Source organism: Vombatus ursinus, unplaced genomic scaffold, assembly GCF_900497805.2.
Source record: "Vombatus ursinus unplaced genomic scaffold, bare-nosed wombat genome assembly UNPS02014791.1, whole genome shotgun sequence".
Lineage (NCBI taxonomy): Eukaryota > Metazoa > Chordata > Mammalia > Diprotodontia > Vombatidae > Vombatus > Vombatus ursinus.
Genome location: NW_020954569.1, coordinates 74,770,077 through 74,796,149, shown reverse-complemented (window position 1 = coordinate 74,796,149; position 26,073 = coordinate 74,770,077). Strand labels below are relative to the sequence as shown.

The 26,073-nt window shown below is 34.7% G+C and overlaps 1 protein-coding gene across 4 annotated transcripts in view; it reads left to right on the top strand.

Moving 5' to 3' along the window:
- The window catches only part of TCF4 (transcription factor 4), a 440,264-nt gene that overhangs the window by 147,587 nt on the left and 266,604 nt on the right, over nucleotides 1-26,073 (top strand). For all 4 annotated transcript variants that reach the window (XM_027868757.1, XM_027868759.1, XM_027868758.1 and 1 more), the window contains 2 exons: nucleotides 10,021-10,082; nucleotides 12,744-12,840. In XM_027868757.1, the coding sequence (XP_027724558.1) occupies nucleotides 10,021-10,082; nucleotides 12,744-12,840 (159 nt within the window). The remainder of the gene's footprint in view (nucleotides 1-10,020; nucleotides 10,083-12,743; nucleotides 12,841-26,073) is intronic.

Below are 26,073 nucleotides of genomic sequence, written 5' to 3'. Positions count from 1 at the left end.
TCATTAATAATGCTGAAAGATAGAGACTTCATAAAAATTCAAAACCAATTGTGCTCTGTCTCTTATTTGCAAAACAATCACCTACTTAGCATTGCTATGAATCTTCATGAAGCATCTTGTATTTGAGATTAGTAGACACCAGTGACAGGGATGGTGTCCTTTTTGAAATACAATGCATACGTCATTTTATGATGGAGGCAGGTATTGTTTTAGAGTAGTGGAAAATGCATTGATTAGGATTCAATCTCGCTTCGCTGATTTCTACCTTTGGGTCCTCATATGTAAAATGAGCCTCAGTGTCCTCATATGTAAAATGAGTGGGTCATGCTACATGATCTCTAAGATCCCTCCTAGCTCCACTTCCTATGACTGACCTTTATCAATCTTAGCTGTTTTAATCAGAAGATAAGAAGACATGATATTCAAGAACACATTCTTTTCTTTGCAGTGTTAACAAAATGGACAGCAATCATTCCTGGGAAATAATTTTGAAAATATATATTTTAGCTTTTAGGAATTGTGAAGTTAATGAGTACTTATTTTTTGAGGAATAATTGTTTTCTTTAGATTTTTATTTTAAAGGTCACATTGTTGGAAAAATACATTTGAAATTTAAGGGGAAAAACCTTTGCTTTTAAAAAAAAACAATTTCTTTTGCATTTCCCACAGTACATCAGATTTCCCATCCTTTTACTGTATGGCATTAATAAGGGATGTGAGATCACATCCCTCTTTTCTCTTCACTTTTCTTACATGTTTGTTATGGGCATAGTCCTAAGAAGGATTGAGGTTGACAGCAAAGACTTTTCAGGATGCTCAACTTTCCAGTTGAAATGAGAAAGCTGAAGGTTTCATGCAACAGAATCTTCAGGTTTAAAGGGACAAACAAAATCACATTTTCATCATTAACTCCATCAAATCTAGGGAGTGTTGGAAACTTTTTCATAAAGGCTGAAATCATTCATTGTGAAGACCATCTTGTTTCTTGCAGCGCAGGAGTACAGGAAGGAAAAATCAGACTCCTGGGCATTGAATGTCATGTCAACATTCGGTGGTCTTCAACTTCCCATACATCTGTAGTAGTACTCAGCATTTGACATCCAAATAATTCTACACTCACAGCTCCTATTCTATTGGGTGTTAATGAAAATGTGCACATCCTTAGCGTGCTCTTTGCTGATGAAATATTTTGAACTCTAAATTCATCTGGCACTGATGGAGAGCATATGCCATCTCAGTTTGTATTGAGGGCCCAGCCAAGGGCTCTTCCTGGACTAGGAAATTAGTTGGAGCTACAGATGTACGCAGTCTGTGATTTTTCCAGTAATGGTGTAGAGGATATTTAATAGTATTTGTTGCAGAGAGAAGGATTTGAGATAGTATGGACCTCACAATATTTTGTACCTTTCCGTGAGTAACTTAACTACTTCAGTCTCAGAGCACCATTGGATTTATGTGGAAGCTTTCCGGTATCTCAGTGTCACTACATTACCTTAACAAAGAAATCCATGAAATATTATTGCAATGTTGAAATACTCCTTCACTTAGTTGTACAATTACTGAAGTTCCATAAAATTCCATGGTGCTCTAGGAACTGTGAATGGGATGAACTGTGCTTTAAACATGGAAATGATGAATGTACCTCTCTAGGAGCCCAGAACTAACAAGGTAGGTCTTGTATAGAAAGAGAATCAGGTTTTTTTTACATGCAAGTTAGTGGACAGTATAACTGCATTTAGTCATGGAAAATGCTTCCTATAACTGATTAAATATCCTCCAGGCCTGAGGCCTTTGGTCAGCACACATTGTCTAAGAAATCACATTTCATTATGTAAAGGGTATAAAATAAGGGCAAATAAAAAATAATTATTAAGCAAAAATTTTAAAATCACTGAATTAAATATTTAGGACTGAAACTGTATGAGATGTCAAGGAGTTTACAGAGAAGATGGGATTGTGAGTTTTTAATGTGAGGGTGTTATTTACCCAGACCTAATAGTCAGGGTGAATATTTAATGACATTTGCCCTTCAAGCCAAACCTAGGAGTCATAAAAATATATTTCAAATCTCCTAAATCTCCTAACCAACCACAACTTTATATGTTGAAGGGCAAGAATGCTTGAGGGTTTTTGAACAGCATGTCATTTCCATCCCTTGGGATAGTAAAAAGCAAAGGTGTCAACCATACTTGAGGCAGTAGAGTGGAATGCAAAAAGCACTGAATTCCAGTCCAGCTCTGCTCTGATCATGGGCAAATCACTTGAGTTCCCTCATCTTTAAAAATGAGTTTCACTAGAAAGTCAAAGGAACTTTTCCAACATTAAAATTCAGATTGATTTTCTAATTCCCAAATCTAATGGTCTTTTCTCTGCCCTAATTCTCTTTTATCTCTCTGTAGCACTATTAATGGTGTTGAATAGCTTCTTATTGTTGAAGATCTTTTTCCTATCTTAGCTCAATCTCTGTTGCCTTCTACCATTATTAACCCTTGCCTGTTATCCACCTTTGTCCTGGACTGGTTCTTCACGAATGACTTTCTTTCACCTACCATGATAATCACTGCTACCTCCTTTTACTGAGGTTTCCCTGCATTCACATTCCCTATAGAAGAGAGACAGGCTTCTAAATCTCACTTAACCTACTGTCTCTGGAATAAACACCCCTTTTCCTAAGACGTCTAAGTGCTTTATTATTAGTAACTACAGGAAATATATATAAAGATTTGAAACAATAAAGTATATGAAATAAATAAAAAAGAGAAAGTTTAAAAGTTATAGGAAGTCTTAGATTTCTGATTTTTCAATAAAACTTTAAGGGAGTTAGGCCTTGATCTTTCTTCCTTTCTCCTATTCAGTGTCCCAATTCTTTTTTAGTTCTTCCCAGAGTTTGTCCTTTTGGAACAGCTGCTAATTTAATATCTTGGACTTTTAGTCAAAGGCAATTCAGATTGGCTTTGTTGTTAAGCTTCTCAACCTCTTTCGGAACAAGTTTCTTAGTCCTGTGTCTAGTTGTAAGACTCAAAATCAAGGTGTTTCTCTATCTGGTTTCCAAAGATTTTCCCCAGAGACTTTTGAAGTTTCCTGAACTAACCTTGCAGTCAGCTCCTTCATACATGTTGGAAGTGTCAAAGACCTGGCTTCTTGGAAGACCTAACTAGTCTTTCACCTGGCCCTCTCTTTTCTGGTCATTTTATCTAAAGCAGATTTACTTCCTAATTGAGGATATTTGTTTGCTTCAGGTGATGTTTAACTTCGTAATTTCTTGATCTAGAGTATCACATGTGCACTTTGCTCTGTCCATGTCTTAGCTCACATGGTTTCTCTTCTCTGTTACTGTTTTAAAGACTGCATCTGCTTGTTGAATATATCCCTAAATTTCTGAATGATGTCTGAAATGCCTTTGGATCTCAACACATTTGCAGATCTTTTAGCTAGTGTGGGGTAGATATCAATGTCTTTCAAAGTATCAGTCCTTATTTCCCCTGGTTCTCTTGACTGATTTAAACAGGTAAGGGAACAACTTTGAATTCAGTATTTATCAATTATCTTCTTTGTTCTAGGTACTTTGCTAAGTCCTGTGTATATAAAGACCAGAAAAAAAAAAGAAAGAAAGAAAGAAAGATGCTACCCGGAAGGAATTTATATTTATTTATTTTATTTTTTTATTAATTTATTTTGATTTATCAATAATCACTTCCATATGCTTTTGAGTTTAAAAATTTTCTCCCCCTTCCTCCCCACTACCCTCCCCAAGACGGCACACAGTCTGATATAGGCTGTACGTTTACATTCATATTAAACATATTTTCACATTAGTGATGTTGTAAGTAAAAATTAAAACCAATAGGAGGAACCATCAGAAAGAGGATACAAAACTCAACAGGAGAGAAAAAAAATAGCAATTCAACTTCCATTGTTCTTTCTTCGAATGTGGATAGCATTTTCCATCACAAAGCCTCTAGAGATGTCTTAGATCCTTGTATTGCCGGGAAAGGTTAAGTTTATCAATATTCGTCATCACACAACGTGGCTGTTGTTGTGTACAATGTTCTCTTGGTTCTGCTCACTTCACTCAGCATCAGACCATACAAGTCTTTCCAGGTTTTTCTGAAGTCAGCCTGTTCATTATTTCTTATAGCACAATAGTAAGGAATTTATATTTAAATAGGGGTTGTGGGGAGGTGAGTAGGTCTACAACACTATACAAATAGATAAATATGAAGTAATTTGAGGAGATAGAGAGCATTAATAACTGGGTTGGTGATGAGGAAAGTTCTCTCAGAAGTATTGGCACCAGAACTGAACTTTTTCATAATTCTCTGAATCTACTCATACTATGAAGGTTCCTTTGTAGTATAAGAAAAATACATGTTTTAAACACAGGAAATATTGATGCAGTTTCTACTAATGTAAGGGATGAATCATTCTTTAATATTGCCTATAATTGTACCTGTTTTTCTCTTTCCTTCCTGGACATTCCTTCTCTAACTTCATTGACTTTATTTCTTTCTCTCCCATCCTACCAATGTGTATTTAGACTAAGACTTTGTCTAGTGTCCTGTGTGTTGTACCCCTCTCCTAGGAGAGCTCATCAATATTCCTGGGTATATCTATCACCATGTGCTTATGACTATCAGATCTCTACCTTTAACTCTTTCTTTCTAGTATTCTTTACTGAACTTTTGGCTGGCAATTCTATCTATGGTTATTTCTACATGGAATTCTGACTGTTACCACAAACTAAATGTTTGTAAAACTAAGCTACATCTTTTTCTCCCCTAAGAACTACCTTCCTCTCTGGATTTCTCTATTTTTATCAATGGTAGAATTCCTTTTTTTTATTTTTCAAGTGCAAACATTTGAGATACATCAACACTTCCTCCCTGTTTTTTACTTCCCTCCCCCACCTTCATCCAGTTAATCACCAAGTTCTTCCCCTTCCCACATTTATCCCAATTTTTCCTTTTTCTGTCTTTGCTTCACCAGCACAAGCCCACTCTTCTGATATAATCCTTTACTATTTAATTTTGAGGCTGCTACAATAATCTGCTAACCAAGCCTCTGCCTTCAATTGCTTCCCTTTTCTGTTCTTCCCACACACCACCACCAGATTAATTTTTCAATACTAGCATTTTGAGTACGCCACTACCCATATTAGAATCCTTTGAGGCACTCCATTGTCTATCAAATCAATCAAAACTTTTAGTCTGCCATTTATAGGTCTCCACATTCTGGGCCCTAACCTGTCTTTCCAACCCTATTTTTCTGAATGTCATCTGCATTCTCTATTTCTGCCAAATTTGTCTACTCACTGTCCCTTAAAGTGCTGTGTGTTCTTTCATTCCTGTCTTTACATCTTTTTCCCTACCATACTCCCTGTCTAGAATTCTTCGTATTCCTACCTTCTCTGCCCCGCATATAAGTTCTAATCTTACTTCAAAGTGAGCTTGAGCCCCATGTCTAACATGAAGTCTTTTGTAGGTACCCCACCCTGCAGTGACATTTTCTTGTGAGTTATGATCGCGTTTACTATGGGGATTATTCACATAATGTTCTACATTTTCATATAATGTTCTCCAATGGATATGTTACAGTATATTACTATTTTTTGTCTTTGAACTCCTCAACTGAATTCTATGCTGCTTGAGGGTTGGAACCAGATTTTTATATCTTCCATCTCCCTGGAGACTGGCAAAATATCTTGTATGTGTCAGCTTTCTACATATACTTGTTGATAGAGAGTTCAGCAAACACATTGGCATTTTGAAGTTCAATGACAGGATTTTTCAGCTTGACAGGACTATAAAACCAGAGACTATCAGAGTTGAAAGAATCTTAGAAATTGTTTAGTCTGACCCTATACTTTATAGATGAGAAAGAGTGAGGCTCAGTGAGAGATCATAGGATCAAAGATTCAGAGCTAGAAGATACCTTGCAGTTTATGAAGCCCAAACTCTTCCTTTTATTGAAAGTAGTTTTGTCTAAGATAGAGGTTCTTATTTTTTTTTTTTGTATCATGGTCCCCTTTGGTAGTCCTGTGAATCCTATAAATCTCTTCTCAGAATAATATTTATTACTTGCATTCACAATTGAAGGAATATTCAATTTCAGTAAACGTTTAATGAAAATTTGAAAAGTAATTTTTTTCCCATCCAAGTTCACAAACCCCTAGAAATCTAACCTTTGACCCCTTAGGACTCCATAGACCTCAGGTTAAGAATACCTGATCTAAGGTAATTTATCCAGTTGAGACAGTGGGGTGTAGTATGCAGAAATCTGGCCTGAGGAGACCTGTGTTGCTATCTCACCTCCAGACATATACTGGCTATAATCCAGGCAAATTATTTAGCCTCTTAGTTCCCCAAACATCTTACTAAAATTGAATTGCAGAGAGGGTACGGTTCCTTACCAGAAATTTGAGTTCCCCTACACTGATGAAATCACATCATATAGGTCCTGCCCTTACACCTCCTTCTACCTACCCTACCCCCAGCTAGTTAGTGGCAGAAACAGAGCTAGAACCCAGTCTAGTTCTTTTCAAGGTTTCTATCAGCTGACCAGATTTGAGATTTAAACAATTATGTGGTGAAAGATAAATAAAAGATACATAAATTAAAATTGTTCTGATCCTAAAGCTGTACTTTTCCTCTTTGTAGTTATAGTTGTTGTTGGTGGTAAAGGAAGGAGGAGCTCCTGAATTCTCACTATATTTGACTTTTTTCTTTTAGTTTTCTTTGTTTTGGACCTAATTAGACACATTCTAATAAATTGAACCAAAAAAAATGTCTCATCAAGGTGCCTTCATGAGAATATATTCCCTATCCATGAGCTTGCCTTACTCCCCAAAAAAGTTTTTGTCTTTGTGAATAGAGTGCAGCCCAGTGCCCACACCTAGTACACACAACAAATGCTTAGTGAATCGAATTGAATTTAGCACAGTCTTATTGGAATTCACAGAGGTTATAATTCCATTTTGGGATTATGCCAGCCTCTTCTTTCTTTCCTTTTCCATTGTGTAGTTTATGTCCTTCCCTATTCTTATTCCTTCCTCAGAAATGAACTTCACTAGGGAGAGAAGTTGAAGGCCAGCCCAGTCAATTAAGTCAGCTTTACGTTCTTAGATTTTACTGTGTATTATTTTGTATTTGCTGCTGTATCATTCAGTAATTTTTCTTCTGTCATTTTCTAGCTGTGTCTCTTGGCTCACGAGCAATGTTTCTGATACATACATACATACATATATATGTATATGTATATGTATAAATATATATATATATTTTTGCACACAGTAGGCACTCAGTAAATGTTTGCTATTTAATGGCCAGTTCTGATTTTAAAAGGTAGTTTTTTTTTTAAATTAATGATTTATTTATGGTTGTGAAATGGCCTGTAAAATTTTAGTTGTTCATTGCTATTACTCTGTCTCCCAATTCAGCATCAAGTAATATCAAAATTAAAATTAGATCAGGACTTATGACCATTTCAGAGCAACTGAGGTTGTTAGCAATTTGTCCTGACTCCCAAAGTAGAGCCTCAGGCTTTGCTCATGCGTAGAGAAGGAAAGAGAAAACAACAAATAGAAAAAAAAGCAGAAAAGAAATGTTATTGAGTAGGAGAACTAGATAGGAGAGGCATAAAGAAAATAAGTAGAAAAAAGAGCAGCCTTATATAAATGGCTGGGAATCCATGTGTGAAGGAACCCAACTAGTATTTAACCTGCTTTGAAAAATCTTGACTTCCAACATTTTTAATTAGTGGATTGCTCGCTTTTGAAAATGCCCAGTTGGGAATACTCAAGTTTTGATGTATTTTAGCTGCCTGTTAATTAGCTGGCTGCTAGTTGACCGTCATCTTTACTTTTTCACGTGGGCAGAAGAGGCGTATGAGGAACCCCTGTGAAGCCACAGCCCTGATCTGAGCTAGACTTCAGAAATCACAGGGCATATAACAGGAAATGGGGTCAGAAGTCCAATTCTTGTTCCTCTTATTTTTCCTTTTTCTTTCAAACATCATTTCCTTTCAGTGTTTCCATTTATTATATATAATCCTTCCCCCCCTTACCTCTCATCATTTATTCATGTTTAACTAATACATTTTTAAAAAATGGAAAACAAATGATTCAACCAATGTGATAGAGCAAATCCTAGGAAACAGATGAATTCAAATTCAGTTTCCTTTTAACTTTCTTCTTTCGTTTAACTTGAAGTTGGATTATGTTTAAATAACATATTGCTTTTTAACTATACCTCTCATGTAAGCTTACTTAGGGACATTAAGCTTACTTCATTTATCCACATACTTCATTTTAGGACTAAATTATATGTTAGTTCCTTCAGCTGTGATAGTTGGGGGGAATAGATTCTTAAGAACTTGTAGTGGAAGAAGGATGCCATTATTTATACATTTTCTGTTTAAAATATTTGATTTCTGCTTATGAATTAGGATGACTTCGTAGGATACATTTCATTAGTGTCAAAATCCCAGAGGCCTGAAAAATCATTTCACAAAATACTTCAGTAAAGCACAAATACTGTGAACCAGTTTGTTGGGTTTTTAAAAGCAGATTTAGAGAAGGTTTGTGTCTTCTCACAGATCTTGATGCAATCTCAGGAGTTTTCTTGACCTGCCTTGAAACATACAGTGCATTGATTTTGACTGTACATGGGGGAAATCTATTGCAGTTGGGATATCTTTGAAGTGATAAGACTCCTTCTTCTTAACTATATAACTAAAAAGAAACTTTAAAAAAAAAAAAACAATTCAAGCTCAGTCTTAACAATGAATTGTTGTTGTTGTTCAATTCGTAAGCTATACTAAAACACCTTCTACCTTGTACTCTATAAATAAATCAATTAATTATACCATGATGATCACTGCTGCTGATAATAAAATAGAAGCAATAAAAAGGATGGTGGTAGTAGCATTAAAAGAATAAACAGTATCATTAAAATGTTAGGAAACAATAAATGGTATTATGTCTACAAGACCAAATTTCACACCTCCTCCTCAATTCTGTCATGGGAAGTTTTTGATGACCGTGTGTTATCTTCCATGAAGTCATAATTAATAGCAATAAAACCTTTTATTACAAAGGATATTTATTCAAAGAAATTTGAGACAATTTCTCGTGTTAACTAAATCTTCTAATGTTTATGTGCTTTAAATAACATATGGCTTTTTAACTATATCTCTCTCATTTCAGGTCTACCAGTTGAGGCATTAAGCTTCCTTCATTTATCCAGTAATGTTACTTAATTGGTGATAGAAGTTAGAGTAATTTCATTGTTCATGGCTCTCCTTTGGCTTGATCACAGTCTACCTTGTGTCATACTTAGGAATGTATATGTTGTATTCCCCCTGACAGGACTGTAAGTTCCTAGAGGCTGAAGACTTTGTATAGTTTTCTCTTTGTATCCCTAATACCTTATAAATGACAAGTGTTTAATAGAATGTTTGTTTAATTTCTCTACTGCCTTTTGGGAGAAAAGTTAAAGAAAATATTTATTAAATCCAAGTCCAGATACAGCCTTATTTTATTCTCCATTTGATGACACATGTACTTGGTCCTCAGGTAAAAGGCAAGAAGTATCTTTAAACATTGAAGAAAGGATGTAGGCAATTTCTTTATACTTATTTAGGTGTTTTTCCCTTTATATCAGCTCCTTTTTTTTTCGTTGAAGATAGAAGGAAAGTTTAAGAAGATTATTTGGTTATAGATTCTGATAAAATTTTAAGAATAATTATGATACAAAAAACTGAGGCTCATAAAACACTGAAGGGTGGATATTATTTTTTATGTTCAAACCTCTGGTTCCTGAGGGTCCAGTTCATTTCTGCTGTGAATTTAAATGAGTTAATTTAAGTAGTTGGGTCAAAAGCCACTATCATCGTGGTAGCCCTGTGCCTGATTCTTAATTAAAGGCAACAGGAGATTAATTTGAAACATTAATTTAAAAGTGCATATACAAAAAGAAAGAATTATTGCAATAAAGCCTAAAGAACTTTTTTTCTTGTCCCTAGATGTAGAAGACAGAACTAGCTCAGGGTCCTGGGGGAATGGAGGACATCCAAGTCCATCCAGGGTAAGTATATCTAATCTTTTTTTCTCGAGACCAGACAGCCTGCATATGTAAATTGACAAATGTAACGCGAGTTTCATACACCTGATTTCATAGAAATACGTGCAGACTAAGTTGGTAGCAGATCAGCTTGTCTTTGGAATTGCTTTTTCCCCCCTTTACTGTCTTATCTGATCCTGTTACTGTGTTTGACAACTACCTGCTTTCCCTGACCAGAAGCATTATTCAAAAATGGATCCTATACTGGGGAAATTATAAATGGTAGGCTGGGCAACTTAGAAACAGGGACAAAAAGAATTGACTACAGAGCTTATGACTCTTGGGTATCATTGTATATATGAGTCTGAAAAGTGATTTTAGGGAAGTGAATTTTACTTCAAAAATACACTACTACTATTTTACCACTAGAGTCCTTGATTACAATTGGGCACATGGACACATTCAAATTACACTTTTTCTTTGCTTCTGAGTTTTATGCTGCCCTCTTTCATTGTTTGTTTTTTCTTATTATTTGTCCATTTGTAGCTGTGATTTAGTGGGAAAGGCCTTTAGATGGTGAGTTAGGGCATGCACATTCTAGTCTTGTTTTTGCCACTAGTTTATTATGGCCAGGTCACTGACCTTGGAAAATACACTTAATTATCTGAGCCTCAGTTCCTTAATTGTAAAATGAGAGAGGTGTAATAGATGATATCTGAGGTCCCTTTCAGCTCCAATGTTTAGTGATATTAGCATACAGCCAGGCTTCACTGAATCAGATGCCCAATTATTTATCCTCACAAAAACAAAAAAAAAATTAAAACTCTTATAGCATATTTCATCATATTTTATATATGTCAGTATGCAAGAATTTGTATACATGTGTGCATATGTGGTCTGAGTAAGATGAACCAAAACTATGAGCTTACAAGAAAAAAAAAAACTAAACTAAAGCTGAGGTGTATTTACATGTAGTTTGCTTTAGGGGGCCTATATTGGGGAAGGTCTTTATTTTGGTATCAGAGGCATGTTAAGAAGTCAAATTGTCAAAATCAGAATATTTCTGAGCACTGTGGGTCCATATACCTCCACCTGTCCTTTGGCACTGTCATCCTAACTTTAGTCTTCAAAGTATTGCAGTATCTTTATACTTACCAATCACTTTGTTGAGGCCTTGCACCAGCTGTCGAGTTTAATATTCTAATGCGTTATGTGGATGGGCTGAGGAAAGTTTTCCTCCTCCTCATGTTACAGTCTTTACTCAAAGAAGGAAATTCATTCCTCTCAACAGTAAGTGTAGGAGATTACTGCATTTCTTATGTTCATGAGGGTGATTCAGATTTATTGGATTCCTTGTGGTTTTTACCTTGTTTGTATTACAAGAGTTTCGTTCATCTCTCTGAAAAATGAACAGGTTAGAACTATTCGGACTTTAATAGTTTGTTTCCTTCAACTCCCCTGAAACTAATCTAAAGATATCTCAGTGAACAATTGTGAATCTATCATACTGTTATTTGTATTTTCTTGTTTGCAAAACCCAAGATTCTCATTTATGCTGGTTTAAATCATGGAATACTTTTGTACATGGACAGATTTGTAGAGTTAAAATTTAGAATTTCAGTGCTCTCTAATTTCATGTAATAAATGGAAAACATGGGAGATTTAAAGCATTTTTGCCAGAGCTTAGCAGACTGTTGTAGCCTTTCACCAAAGGCTGTGTCTTTTCTCCTGGGGGCAGATTCTGCCTTTTGGCTAACATATTTGGTGATAGATTTTGATAAAAGTTGAAGAGCAGTTATATGTATAAAACACTGAAGGGCGTAGACTGACACCTCTAAGTAAATGTAATTTGGACTTCTCTGAAGGCTGTGGAGCCAGCTGAACAGGAAGATTTTTTTTTCTGGTCACTTTAAGCATTATATCAAGATGGAACAAATGTTTTGATAAAAGAAAATAGAAATCTGCTTTCTCCGCCCTCCCCAAATACTGGGATCTGCACATTTAAATGAAGTGATCCATCAGAGTAAAGTGTTTTTCTTTGGTATATTGCTTTTGCCATTAAAATAAAGAGGAAAAGAGCAGCCTTTGAGAATGTCCCCAAATATATATACTTTACAATCTATGTGCTTGTATGCCATGTGCAATATCAGTACTACTGAAATGTGCTGATGTCTTGATGTTCCTCGAAACCACTTGTAAGTTACTTATGACATGAAAACGTAAGAGAGATGTCAAGAGACTCTGGTACTCGATATTGTTTCATAAAATAAATGCATCTTACAACCTTTCTAAATAATCACTTGGCTTAGTGTACCTAAAGCCTTTAAAACAAAAAAAAACCTTTTTGCCTATAATACTTTCATAATACAATCTGACCTACTTAATAGTGAAAGTGGGTGAAAATGAGATTTCTTTACTTTATTTTGATTTGTTATCTGGAAAGAGTTTTAAGGATGGAGATTAATAATAACACTTTTAAAATTCCAAAGTCATTTTTTATGATCATGCCCATTTTATAGGTAAGAAAATTGAGTAAATTGTTACAGCTATATATTTATTAGGTGGGAGCTGGAATCTTCTGACGGCAGGTTGAGTGTAATTTCCTCTATGTACAAATATTTCTTTTCTGCTTGTGTGCATACTTATAACTAAATCTTTTAACTTATATTCTTATTTTATTAACAGAACTATGGAGATGGGACCCACTATGAACATATGACCAGCAGGGACCTTGGATCACATGACAATCTTTCTCCTCCTTTTGTCAATTCCAGAATACAAAGTAAGTAGTTATGTTTTGAAAACTATATATTCTTTTCTGAATACTTATGTTTTATTTGCTTAAAAAACATGTAAATAGTGTTGTGGTATTAGGGACCTTGCAATTTATTTTATACAACTTGGTATACTAATTGACTAATCTTCTACATTTGGTACCAGTATGTGTGTGTTTAACATTTTCTTATACATGAAAAATTATGGAATTCATTAAATATATATAGGCAAGTTAAAGACTATATTTATACCAAATCTTGCTGAAGTCCTCCATTTAAATAGTGAGATATTAGCAAGTAGTTGCAATAGTGCAGCAGAAGTCCAGAAAGTTAAAAGTGGAAGAAGCCAAAATGTTAAGATCAAATTTTTTTCTTTTTCCATTATCTTGAACTCTTTATTGGTAGAGAAAAATTAGCTACCCACTTTGAAGATGGACAATATCACTTGGGAATTTTCAACCAAGAGGCTAAGAAAAGAACAAGTGGGTTTACAAGACTTTAAATGACCAATATTTTCCTAGTAAACTGTCAGAATATGGATGTGTAACAGTCAAGTCCTCGACCTGAGACCTAAAGACCTGGGCCAGCTATATTCTGTTTTACTGAAACCAAGTTAGATACTGATTGAGCTGAAGGGCCAGACACCAATGTGCCCTTCATTGTGGAGTCCTTTATATAGTCTTTGTTCTTTTGACCACACCATGGAGATGTTAGTTTAGTAACTGCAGTCTTAGCAATGAAAATATTATTTTATAGGTCTCTTTATCTGTTTATCTTAGTTATGAGTGATGAATGATCTTTGTTAAATAAACATGTAATTAAAAATATCAGGAGTCTCTCATCATGTCTATGCTTCCTTTGAATTGATCAGTAAATTAAATGAAATTCCTTGGTTCAAGCTGTTGGACCACCCTACAAAGAATATACAACCAGGACTATGTTCTCTAATGCCAATGCCTCCAAAATATGCCCTGATTTTTAAAAAAGGCTGGAAAGATACATTGGTTGTTTAACTCATGGATTAGCCTTGCATTTAAAAGTAATGTTATGTATCATCACTAAACCCATCAAAGGAATTTGAGGTGTTAGACTCAAAGCCAACATAAGCAGAGAAATGCTAACATTTCTATTTTAACTCATGACATCGATTTTAGTGTTTAAAAGTGACATTGGGGCCCTATATTTGATCCCCAGCAGGCTATTTTTAATTATAAGATGTCTGAACATATATGAGACATTGTTACTTTTAAATAAGTTATTAGTTTATGTTTCATTACATAAGGTATAAGTTTAGAGAATCTCTGATTTCCAAGGACATATTTGTTCAATTAAGTTTTTAAAAAGAAATTTAGTTTCTTCAGCTATAATAACCACAACAAAAATTTTAATTCTGAGAACTCATGTACTCAAACCTAAATATAGCAGAGGATAAAAATTTGAATATAATAGTCCATACATGTTAGAGGCTGAGCCATGAACCAGTCTAGAAGAAGCTTCCCTAAGGGGTCCTAAAACTATCCTCTGATGATCTAAAATAATTCAAATTGATTAAATGGATATTTATTTTCTTTAGAGGGATGTATTAACATAAGAGAAAAATAAAGTGGCTTAGTACCAATAACTTAATAAATTAATATAACAGAACATATAACGTAATGCATACATATTAAATAATAATACTGTTGTATATTTCCTAAGGGAGAAAATATTCAAAAGACCAGATTGCTTTTTCGATCTGAACAGTATTTAAAATTTAAGTTAGCTAGAGCCCAGGGCTTACTCCTTTCAATTTGTTGTTGTTTAAGCTGAAAATCCATGTCAGCCAAGCTCTTTTATCCTGTCTGCCCTCCTTCCCATTAAACTCTTAAATATGGAGGCCAAGACAGTCTAGTGCATTGTGATAGGAAATGCAACTATGTCCACGAGTCTCCCACCCACTGCTTTTAATGAAAGAACTGCTCTGTCAGATAAGCTGTCTGGTCTGAAACATGGCTCTTTATTGTTTACAAACTGCTACATTTTCCACCTCTAGCAGATTCTTGCACAGAAAAGAATTGTGTTTGAACTAAATGGTTTATCTGACATTAATGGTGCAGTGTCAGACTTGGGTCAGGGCAGTCACCCTCAGAGTTGGGAGGGCACTGAGCAATTGACTATTAAAATTTTTTTTGTTAAAGAAGAAACAGAGACTTCAATTATAAAAATTTAAAGGAAGAAAGCAATTTTTAAGATCTAGTTAAACACCCTGCTAAAAATTTTCTGATCCACCAGTGTCAACTTCAGGGCTTAGTTAGAATTTATCTGCAATGTTTTTTAATGACGTTGCCAAAGCTTGCCTTCATTCAGAATGAATTTTTTTTGAAGTTTACTTACTTTTATATTTTGTTATGCCCTCTTTATAGAAGAAGATAGTTTTCAAAAAAATTAAGGGTAATTGATTTTCAGATGATGAGTCAGATTGTACAAAAGAAGGCTGTCTAGTTTAGCAATTTGAACTCCATAGCCAGCAGGTACACACACACACACACACACACACACACACACACACGTGCATGCGTGCGTGTGTGCACAATTGTGTGCACAATATCACAATCTGTTATTTGGGTCCATACTGATATTCCAAATTATAACCTTTCTGAGAGTTTTCCATGTGTAAGAAAAAGTGGTGTCTGTCTGACTCTTTCCTTAGCTTTCTGAAAGAGAGCCAACATCCACTCTCAGAATCAGTAACTGGTTCTCATTAAAACTACAAAGGATTTCTTTACATTTCAAAGACTTAATTCTCCCATGATTTCACACTGGGGCACGAGCTATAGCATCAGAAATAAATCAGCTACTTTATTGGATCAGATTTGTGATTGTCAAATCAATCAAGGCTAAGACTGAATTAGAAATCTACCACAAAAATAAGTAACACTAATTTTACAGGAAGGAGTTATTAGCTGTAAATGACCCGATTTTTACTTTAAAGCAAACTGTTGATTCTGTGAGGTTTTCTTTTTACGACCAGAAAAAAACAAAGTACTGAACTACTTTCTGATTTTTCTTTTGGGAGTGAATATCTGTCATTTATGACAAAATCATGTTGTATGGAACTAGACCTAGTATTTATGGGAATAAACTACAGAGGCAGGGACAGTACCCCTTAATTAAAATCTAAATATAGTAATGTCCATTTGTTATAATCTTGGTCCTTTGGAAAGTTTATGAGATTTGTATTAATACTGTGTATTCCTATGTTAGAACATACTCTTATATAATACATGCTACAAAACAGTATGAAAATTGTAACCTTACTAGAGTTACTGCAAAGAAGACATACTGTCAAGTGACTGATACTTATATATCTCTTTAATGAAAAAAAAAAATCCCTAAACCAAAACGTTAAAGCAAACAAAACTCTTTTATTCTTGAAAAATAAAGTGAGTTTCTTAGTTCCAAGGATTTCATTAGGACAAAAAGCAAACTTCTCTCTGGCCCTTTTGCATATGTGTCCACAATATTGGGAAATTTAAGGCATTGATCATCATGTCAGATCCTTTAGAAGTAGCAAAGACAAGCATCCTAAAAATGTAAATAAATGCCACAGCAATCTAGATGGTTCTGTCTAAATTTACTCCATTTAATAGGTACTTTTCATTCAGTGTTTACTGAATAAACTTCATACATGCAGACACATATGGTCAGTCTGAATAGCATTTTATGTTACATTACCCCTAACCTGTTTTGTCCCTGAAGAATCATTTTTGGTATGGAAAAATAATACCACTTTATTATGAGTGGATGATATAATTCCTGAAAATGCACACAATTCAATTAAATGAATCAAACATTTATTCTGTCTCTTCCACGTGAAAGATACTGTCCTTGGTTTGGGTACTCCAGAGATGTAAAAACAATTTTTAAAAAAGGAGCCAACAATCTAATGGGAGAGATATTACATGCATACAAGTAAGGATGAATCTAGAAAGAATGTATTAAAGACAACAAAGAGAGAGAGAGGCCAAGTACTTTAAGAACATTTGAGATGGGAGAAGTCACTAACTTTGGTACATACACAATGACATTTTTAATATATAGACCAAGCACTGACTGGTAAGCAGTATATTTCTTTTGGAATATGCCTTTGATATGGGGCTATGGATCTGACTCCTCTGGGCTTTTAGGAGACTCTTTATCTGGACAGGATTCTTTTAAGTAAGCAACAAAAACATCAGGCAAGGATTATCCAAACTTTAGAGTTTTTATTTTCAGCCAATAATAATGTACTGCAGGGAATTATTGGAGGACATTTTGCTACTGTAGAAAAATAATTTTCCTAGTAAAATATGTTTCTCCATTTAAGGATCTAAGGTGGCATTTTTCTTCTATTTCTTCAGTGCTTTAATTGACCCTTAGATTTGTTAGAGGAAAAACCATCAGATAGTATACTTGGTTTGGCAAATGAAGGGTGAACAGTGATATGTAGACATATTTGGGTGCAACAGGCTAGCTCTTTCCTCAACTCCTTTATTGTCAAGAACTTGCTTATAAACTTGTTCGTTTTCCTTAATGTGGTAAATGGTTCTAGTCCTACCTATGTAAGACCCTACCAGAACACTAACTTATTTATCGACAAAGAGTAACTTTTCCTAAAACTCTACCATCCTAATGGAATATTTCAGTGCAAAGATTCTCTTGAGGTTTTCAGGCAGTGCTGAAGAGAGCCGCTGGCTTATTGAATGACCTTTGAATCTCATCTGGGTTAGTGGTTGATATTTTGATTTGGTTACTGTGGTCATATTGTGACAGCTGTTGATTCATTATAATTCAGTTCCACTCCTCAGTTTGCCTAGCAGGAATATTTCGATTTGTATTACTTCAAAATGTTTATGGCTATCTTGAGCTTAGCCTGGTGTAAAAGTGGGCGGGGGATTGCGGGGGATGTTGTAAGTCTATTCAAGCCCCAACAGCAATTCCCTGAGAGAAGGGAGAAGACTCTACAGGTTTCTTGATAGATGGACATTTCAGAGTTAATACTAACTAATACATACACTTCTTTTTAATTGTAAAATTGAAAGAATATTGAAATTAAGAGGTTCAGGGTAAGGATTGAAATCTATACAGCTTACATAACTGACTTACGACAGCTAATTCAATATGCCAAGGGAAAGGATGACTGCTAGTACCAAGTGAATGTCTCCAAAACATTGAAATGATTTTCCTTGGCTTCTAGGTGAAATTCTCATTCACAATAGGTGTTTTTTAAATAATGTAATGTTGAAATCTATAGATTACTTATGCCAGTGGCACATATTTGTTATTTGTGAATGATGAAATAAGAATTACCTGATTATGTGAAACTGAATTTTAGAGCAATTTATGAGAAATAAATACACAAACTGAAAAGTTTCTATTGGTTTAAATTTTCTTCACAAATTTTTTCAATATATTTTTAAAATTTGACACTGTTGTAAATGATCAGTAGGCATGATCATTAGTTGGGAGACTTCTCAAAGTATGCTTTCCTTATTTATTCTTTCAAATGACTGCTTACTGTTTGAAGTTACCAGGATACTATTTCTTATCTTGTCTGCTTGATTTACTTAAAAATTATTTTCTGAGGCAAGAACAAGGATTGGTTTTCTTTCTGGATTACATTGCTTTTTCTGTTTATGTTTTGCAGGCAATGTGTTTGTTCATAAGTTTTATTGTTATCTTTTGTTCTTTCACCACCTCAGTTTCCCAGTGCCTGTCTCCCCTGTCCACCATAACAAAGAATAAAAAAGGGAAAAAAAAACCTAACAAACCTAATCAACAGATCAAAAAAGTTCAACCTTGTATGCAGTGTTCCACCCCCATAAGCCTCTACTTTTGCAAAGAAGGGAAGAGATGCTTCCACATAGCTCTTCTTTGAGGGAGAGACTGGTCATTATATGTTCAAAACTTGGCACTTCAAATATTTTGAGTGTTTTTCCCTTCATTTGCATTGTAGTCATAGAGTATATTGTTTCCTTGGGTTTGATTATTCCACTTTTACATCACTTCATATGTCTTCACCTGATTCTTAATATTCACCACATTGATAATTTTTTTCCTGAGATAATATGAAGTTCATTATAAATTTCAAATTGCTATATAAGCTACATATTAAACAACTGTTAATAATCAACTATTATTAACTGTTATTAGTTATTATTGATAATAACTATTACTAATGCATTGTAGTCATATCTCACAACTTACTTAGCTATTGGACATCTCTTTTGTCTCCCAGTCTTTATTACCACAAAAGTGCTACTGAATATTTTAGTGTATGAGAGGCTTTGCTTTTTATCATTGACCTCCTTGTGGTCTATGCCTAGAAGAAGGATTACTGGGTCAAAGGATATGGATAGTTTAGTCACTTTCTTTATGTAATTGCAAATTCCTTTCTAGAATGGTTAGAACACTAATCAACAGCCCATTAGTCTGTCTAGCTTTTCACAACTACCACAAATACTAACTATTCCCATCTTTTGGTATCTTTCCTAATTTGTTAGTGTGTAGTGAAATTTCAGAATTTTTTTTTGGATAACAAAATAACAGCAGTAACTCTCACCCGCTTAAAGAAAGGAAGAGAAAAGAGAAATGAAAGAAAAGAGAAAGGAAGGAGGGAAGGAGGGAAAAGTGAAAGATGAAGTCAGATTGTGTTTATATTTTGTCAGAAGTAGTAACAGGCAAGGGATAAGTGGAACTTCAAAATGATTTAACTTTTCCACTGTAGAAACTGCTCTGTGCAAAATTCCTTCCTAGAATCACACTGTAGTATATGACTTCTGAAGGTGTAAAGAAACAAAGTATTAATGACATCAAAGGAATAAAAACCACTCTCACTGTACCAAAGGGCTTCCTGGCACATAGAACCCTTCCTTCTGTGTTTGCTGTGTTGAAGAGCAATTTTGCACATTATAGTGCATTTTCATTTTGAAAAAGAAATCCTGTTGTTTCTTTTTATTGATTTACTCATATATACGTTAATCCTAGGGAAACTAAATTCCCCTTCTGCAAAAACTTTTCTGATATTTATCTATCCTACTGAAATATTCTCATGTACCCATAATTAGCCCATAATTTTTATAAATGACAAAATTGAGATACTAGTATTAAATGATTTGTTTAAGGTCATACGAGTATTGATTGGTGGTGCTGCTGAGATTTGAACCACGACTGGTTAATGAACCATGATCCTCTCGTTCTAAATCCAGTGTGCTTTCTACTAGACATGAGTGTCCTTTGACAGGTTTCAGATTCCTTCACTTGTAGTGGTTGTGGATGAGCATAATAGGTAATAACTGAACAGGGTATCTCTCAATAGAAATATCCTTTTACTTTTGGGTTGTATCCCTTCTCAAGTTTTTATTCTCAAAAGAAGTTTGGCGTCTATATATACCATAATTTGGGCCCAAGAAAGCAATGAGGTCCTCTCAGTTCTCAGATACAAAGACTTTTGCATGGTTTTTAAATAGTGATATACTATTTTTGAATGGAATGAATTCTGTTTTTAACTTTAATATCAGAAATGTAAAGCAATTATTGAAAATTTATGGAAACAACCGCTAGTGACACAATATCACATAATCAAAATGGAGGGGTTAAAGTTCATTCCATAGCTCTTTTTTATGTTTACAATTCTAACTCTATAAGACTCAGATCACAAAATTACTTCATATTCTTGAATCTGTATAGCTTGTTCTTAAAACCTTTCTCAATGTTAACACAGCTGATTAGCAGCTCAATAGAACTTGGAATTAACATGAAAATACACCTATTTTCTAAGTTTCGAATTAATCTTTTTATGCCTGAGATGTTGAAATAGCAAGTACTTTTTTGGAGAAGAGATTCTGTTTGGGAGAATACTTTTTTGAAGAAAATTCCTGTAATTTTCTATAACTCACCCAAGTTTCATTTTAAAACTGAAAACTGAAGGTTTGTTCAGTCTTATACGAGACCACGCTTTGTTGAATATGCAATTGACATTATTCTGTTACCATGCTAGTGATGATGATCAAATGCACTAAAATATTGAGTTCATTATTAGTTTAAGTCTGAGCAGCCAAAGGGCAAAGGTGAAAATTATATTTTGAATCTGAGTTGAGCTTGAAAAAACCTAATTAACACTGCCTAATCTAGGATTGAAAACAGTGGCAAATATTTTTTGTCATATTGAAGAAGGACAAAAGATGAGAAGGTAAGAGGGAATAGAAAGCTAATCCAGAGTTCAAACTCCAGAGTAGTAACTCTTTCCTTCCCCAAACATCTGGGTTAACTATTCTTCAAATCACTAGCTCATTAATTGTTCACTCTTCCATTTCAACCTTCAATATTTAGATTTGAATTACTCTTTATAAGTCAGTGGCCAAAGCTGAATACTTGTCTGGAAGCAGGAACTCTTTGAGGGTAACTGATAAAGGATAACTGCCTAATTGGTTGTTGTCAAATCATAAGAAAAAATTATTATTGATCTCATTTTCTTGAATACATATTTTAGAGGACTATAAAATGAGACTAAAAACCACAATATGAAGGCTAAAAATGGAATATAATAGCCTTAAAAAACTGAGCTCCTAATATTTAATTAACTTTAACAGTCCACCTTAAATTTAAAAACATAAATGCAGAAGTTCCCTTTATTTCAGTACATCCTAAAATCTAGGCCTGAGATTCAATGATACAAACATTTGCTGAATAAGTACTATGTGCTAAGTTCTATGCTATACACTTGAAGGGGATATAAGGTGATTAAAATATGACCCTTTCCATAATGGCTAGTAACAAATCTATTGGTAGAAAAAATAGAATACAGATTTAAATGTGACTGTGAGTTGAAGGGACAAAGTGAATTGAACAAAGGTTTCTTAAAAAGTTTCAGCATAATCACTGAATGATATATGGACCATATATCTCCCTAATTCTTCTCTTCCTCCATACTTTCATCACACACACATTAGGAAAATTCTAATCTGGTAAACACAAACTTGAGCATGAGGATACCAAAATTTTTTTGTTTTGTTTTTAATGAGGTGTTCCATATGTGTGATACTGCAGAAGTTACTGTATCTTTTAACCTCAATTTCCTTATTCATAAAAAGGGAACAATAATTCCATCTCCTGGCCTACCTGTGACAACACAGACATGTTGTCAGGTTTAATGAGCTATCTGTAAAAATTTTTGAGTATTTTTAGAAAAGAGCTGCTAAACAGACCAGCTATCGTGATTACATTTTCATGTATTGTTTTTACACCAAAGTTAGAATAAATCAAAGCAGAATAGCTTACAAACTTTATAAGGCATTTTAATAGTTAGCAAGATTCTGCCCCATATCCAATATTCATTTAGTTTAGTTCTCAAATAAAAATTTACTGGTATTCTGTCAGCTGAGCTGATACTAGTTTAAGGGTGAAATTGAGCTCACACCTGTTCTAGCATAAAAAGGAGCCTATATGTGACTCCCTTAAAATATTCATGAAGCTGGTAGAAGAGGAGATTGAATTAAATTTCTTGAAAACCGTGGCAAATCTGTAATGCCACTTAGAAGCACTTTTGCATACTTGTTATAGGAATTAATTTTAATTTACTAATATTTTCTATAGGTAGATCTCCCCCAATTAGTAAATGCATGCTTTAAAGGTAGAAATGTGTTTCAAGAAACTGAAGCTGCTTTGCATAGCCAATAGATCTGCATTAACTCTGGAAAGTGTACATATGGGAGAATCTTTGAAACAAAACGAATTTGCTGAATTACTAGGTCATTTAGCTGTTCAAGTCATGGTCCGTTAACCAGGCAAGATGCAATGGCTTTGCTTTGTGCTCTAGTTAAGGGGCAGGATGTGTAAAATAGTGTACAGTTAGGTGGATAATTAATAATTATCTTGAGCCTGTATAGTGGTGCTAAATATAAGAATTTCAATAATTGTTAAATTAAGGAAAGTGTTTCTAAATCAGATTGCCTTCCTTTATTATAAGATGCTGCATTCTTTACAGAAAGGGAGATAATGGCAGCACTTAAGTGTGTGAGAAAAACTTGATGGCTCAGAGATGACTAGATTTTAATGTTAGACTCCACTGGAGCTTACTCAAGGGCATTTGATATTGTTTTGGGGGTGAAAATTGAATGCAGTTTTCTCATGCCATAACCATTTGACTTAGAATTTTTTGGTAGTTAGGGTGCATATTAAAATACAACTACTTAAAATGTAGTTCTAGTGAGTTATAATAATAGTAGCTATAGTTTTATAGAAGGAATCTTCTTAGTTTAAGTCATAGTGACATTTTAATACTTATCATTGTATGGAAACTGATAGTTTCATACTTTGCTACCAATGATTTTTCCATACTCTAATTTTTGGTAATTCATTAATAATTATACCAGATCACCAAACATAAAATTCCAGAGAAAGTGGCTTATCTAGATCCTGGGGGAAAGGAAGGTTTAAGGGGTACAACATGAAAAATGAATGAGGCACTTATTTGGCATAGCATATTGTAGCTATCAAATGCCATAGAGATCATTTAGTCAATCTATTTCAAATTAGTGATTAGGAAACTGAGACCCAGGGAGGTTAGTTTTGTTACTTACCCAATTGCTGATGGGTGAAATTGGTGAAAGGATTAATGTTGAGAGCCAGGATGGCATAGTATGGTTGGTGGACCAGCCATGAAGTCAGGGAAACCTAAGTTCCTGATTTTGCCACAATCTCTGTGTGATCTCGGGCAAATTGCTTAATGTTTCAATGCCCCCAGACAATCCTGTGATGATAAATTACAGAGCATTTGCTGATCTATACTAGTGCAAGGAGTTTCCACACAAAGATTTCCCCATACCAATGAAGTTAGATCTGGACTATAATTCATATACTTATGTGTACTGATTTAGTACATATATCAAAGGCATCTGTGTTTCCCTAGCAGTGCTAGGTTTTTCCAATGCAATGTGGGTGCTTTTCTTAGATCACCAAAAAAACCCAAAACAAACAAAAAAAACCCCCCAAAACAAAACAGCAGGCAAATTGCTTCCTTGTGAAATCAAGCAGAATTTAAAAACATTAAAAAATGGGAGGGGCAGCTAGGTGGTGCAATACATAGAGCATGGGCCCTGGAGTCAGGAGAACCTGAGTTCAAATCTGGCCTCAAACACTTAATAGTTGTGTGACCTTGGGCAAGTCACTTAACCCTGATTACCTTGCCAGAAAAAGAAAAAAAAAAAAGAATGGGAGAAAACACAGAGGTTACAAGGGGTAAAAGAAGAGAAGACAAAAAAATTCATATCAAATGGTCTTAATATTCTCAAGTCGAAACTATTTTTTGAAAGTAGGGTGAGAGGGATGAGGTTAGGAGCATAAGGAGATGGCATAAAGCAACTGGGAGTGAGTAAGAGGAAAATAAAATGTTTACTGAGCAGTGGTGAGAGCCTAATTGAGAATAACATATATTCATAGTGTAGTAAGTATGGCTTTTGTGTCATATTCCTGGACTGTTCACCCCTCAAGAATAGGTGTGAAAACTATGAAAGGGTAATTATATTGACTGCATGGCCTCTTGATTCAGGTCACCAGTTTGGTTTTTAAACTTTAATCTTGTTTTTACATGACCTAGTAACTTGGATGAGTCTTGCATAAGTGATGGAAATAAATATAAATTACATATGATCATGAGAAAAGTTACTATTGTCATTGAATGACTAACTGGGCCTTATGTAATGTGCAAAGTACAAACTACAGTTTGCTTTGGCAAAATCTACTGGTTAAGGCCCCTGCTTTTCTGTACCAGTTGTTCTTTCCTATGCCTGTATTTTTTAAGACAGAACAAATATTTTTGCATGACTGTCCTCTGCACTATTGCAAAATGATCTGTGTAAAAATACAGATTTGACCATTTTACTCCATTGCTCAAGAATATTCAATGGCTCCCTTTTGCTTGCTACAATGTAAACTTGCCAGCTTATTTTTTAAAGCCTTACACAATTTGGCTCAAGGATACCTTTTCAAATATATCTAAATTAAATGTCACCTCTCCCCTCAAAAGCATATATATAAAGAAATGAAAATAATTTATCAAATGCTTATGCTGGGCCAAGCATTATGCTAAGTACTAGTGATAGAATAAAATAAAGCAATATAGCCCTTGCTCTCATGGAGTTTACATTCTAATAGGGGGAACAAACATGTATCCCTGTGTATTACACAGGAGTGTGTGTGCCAGAGGTTACACAAGCAGTGGATTGACTTAGAGGTGGCTGGAAGGGGGTGTGGTGGGATTGGGTAAGACTTCTTAGATAAGAATGTTCACTAGTTAGAGCCCAAGGTTCCAGTTCTAGGGGGAAGAAGGCAGAGCCTAGGCTGTATGGCATGGAGATGACTAGAAGTAGAACAGTAGAAGAAGAACTGTTCTTTTGGACCTGACTCTCACCAGCAAGGAGGAACTGGTTGCCAAAGTAAAAATGAGGAGATGCTTGGGAGGAAGTGACTGTCATTTGTGGCGTGTTATTAACTGGGAAGAAAATCTCTAGTGGAATGCCCTCAGGGACTTGTCTGGCCCTCTACTTCTTAACACTTTTATCAATTACTTGGGTAATTCATAAATAATTCAGTTACTTGGATAGCCTTCTTATTAAACTTGATGATGACACAAAGTTGGGAGATATAGTTAACATGTTGGATGACAAACTCAGGGTCCCAAAAGATCATGAAGAACTAGAACACTTGGGCAGAATCCAATGAGAAGGAACTTAATGAAAATAAATGCAAAGTCTAGCACATACGAACAACAACAACAACAAAAACTTTACATGTATACAGGAGGGAGGTAACATGAACTAGAAAATCCTGGGGAGGAGATTTTGGAGTTTTACTGGATAGCAAATTTAATAGTGCTGCATTTGGAGGCAAAGAGGCTTTGCTTAGATCCTTTGTCGCTACTGATATGACTTTAGGAAAGAGTGTGTGTGTGTGTATATGTAATTTGTATTATATTATGTATTATATCTTCATATATACATATACATATGTATGTATGTATGCATGTATGTGTGTATATGTGTGTATGTATAACTTCTCTGTTTCTGTGGGCTTTAGTTTCCTTATCTGAAAAATGAGTAGGGTTTAACTACATGGCTTCTGAAATCCCTTCCCTTTGTAGTAGATCTGTGGTCCTATATGTGCTATACAAAAAAAAAAAAAATTGCAGTACCTCAATCTTAGACTTCATTGAGCGGTATCATGCA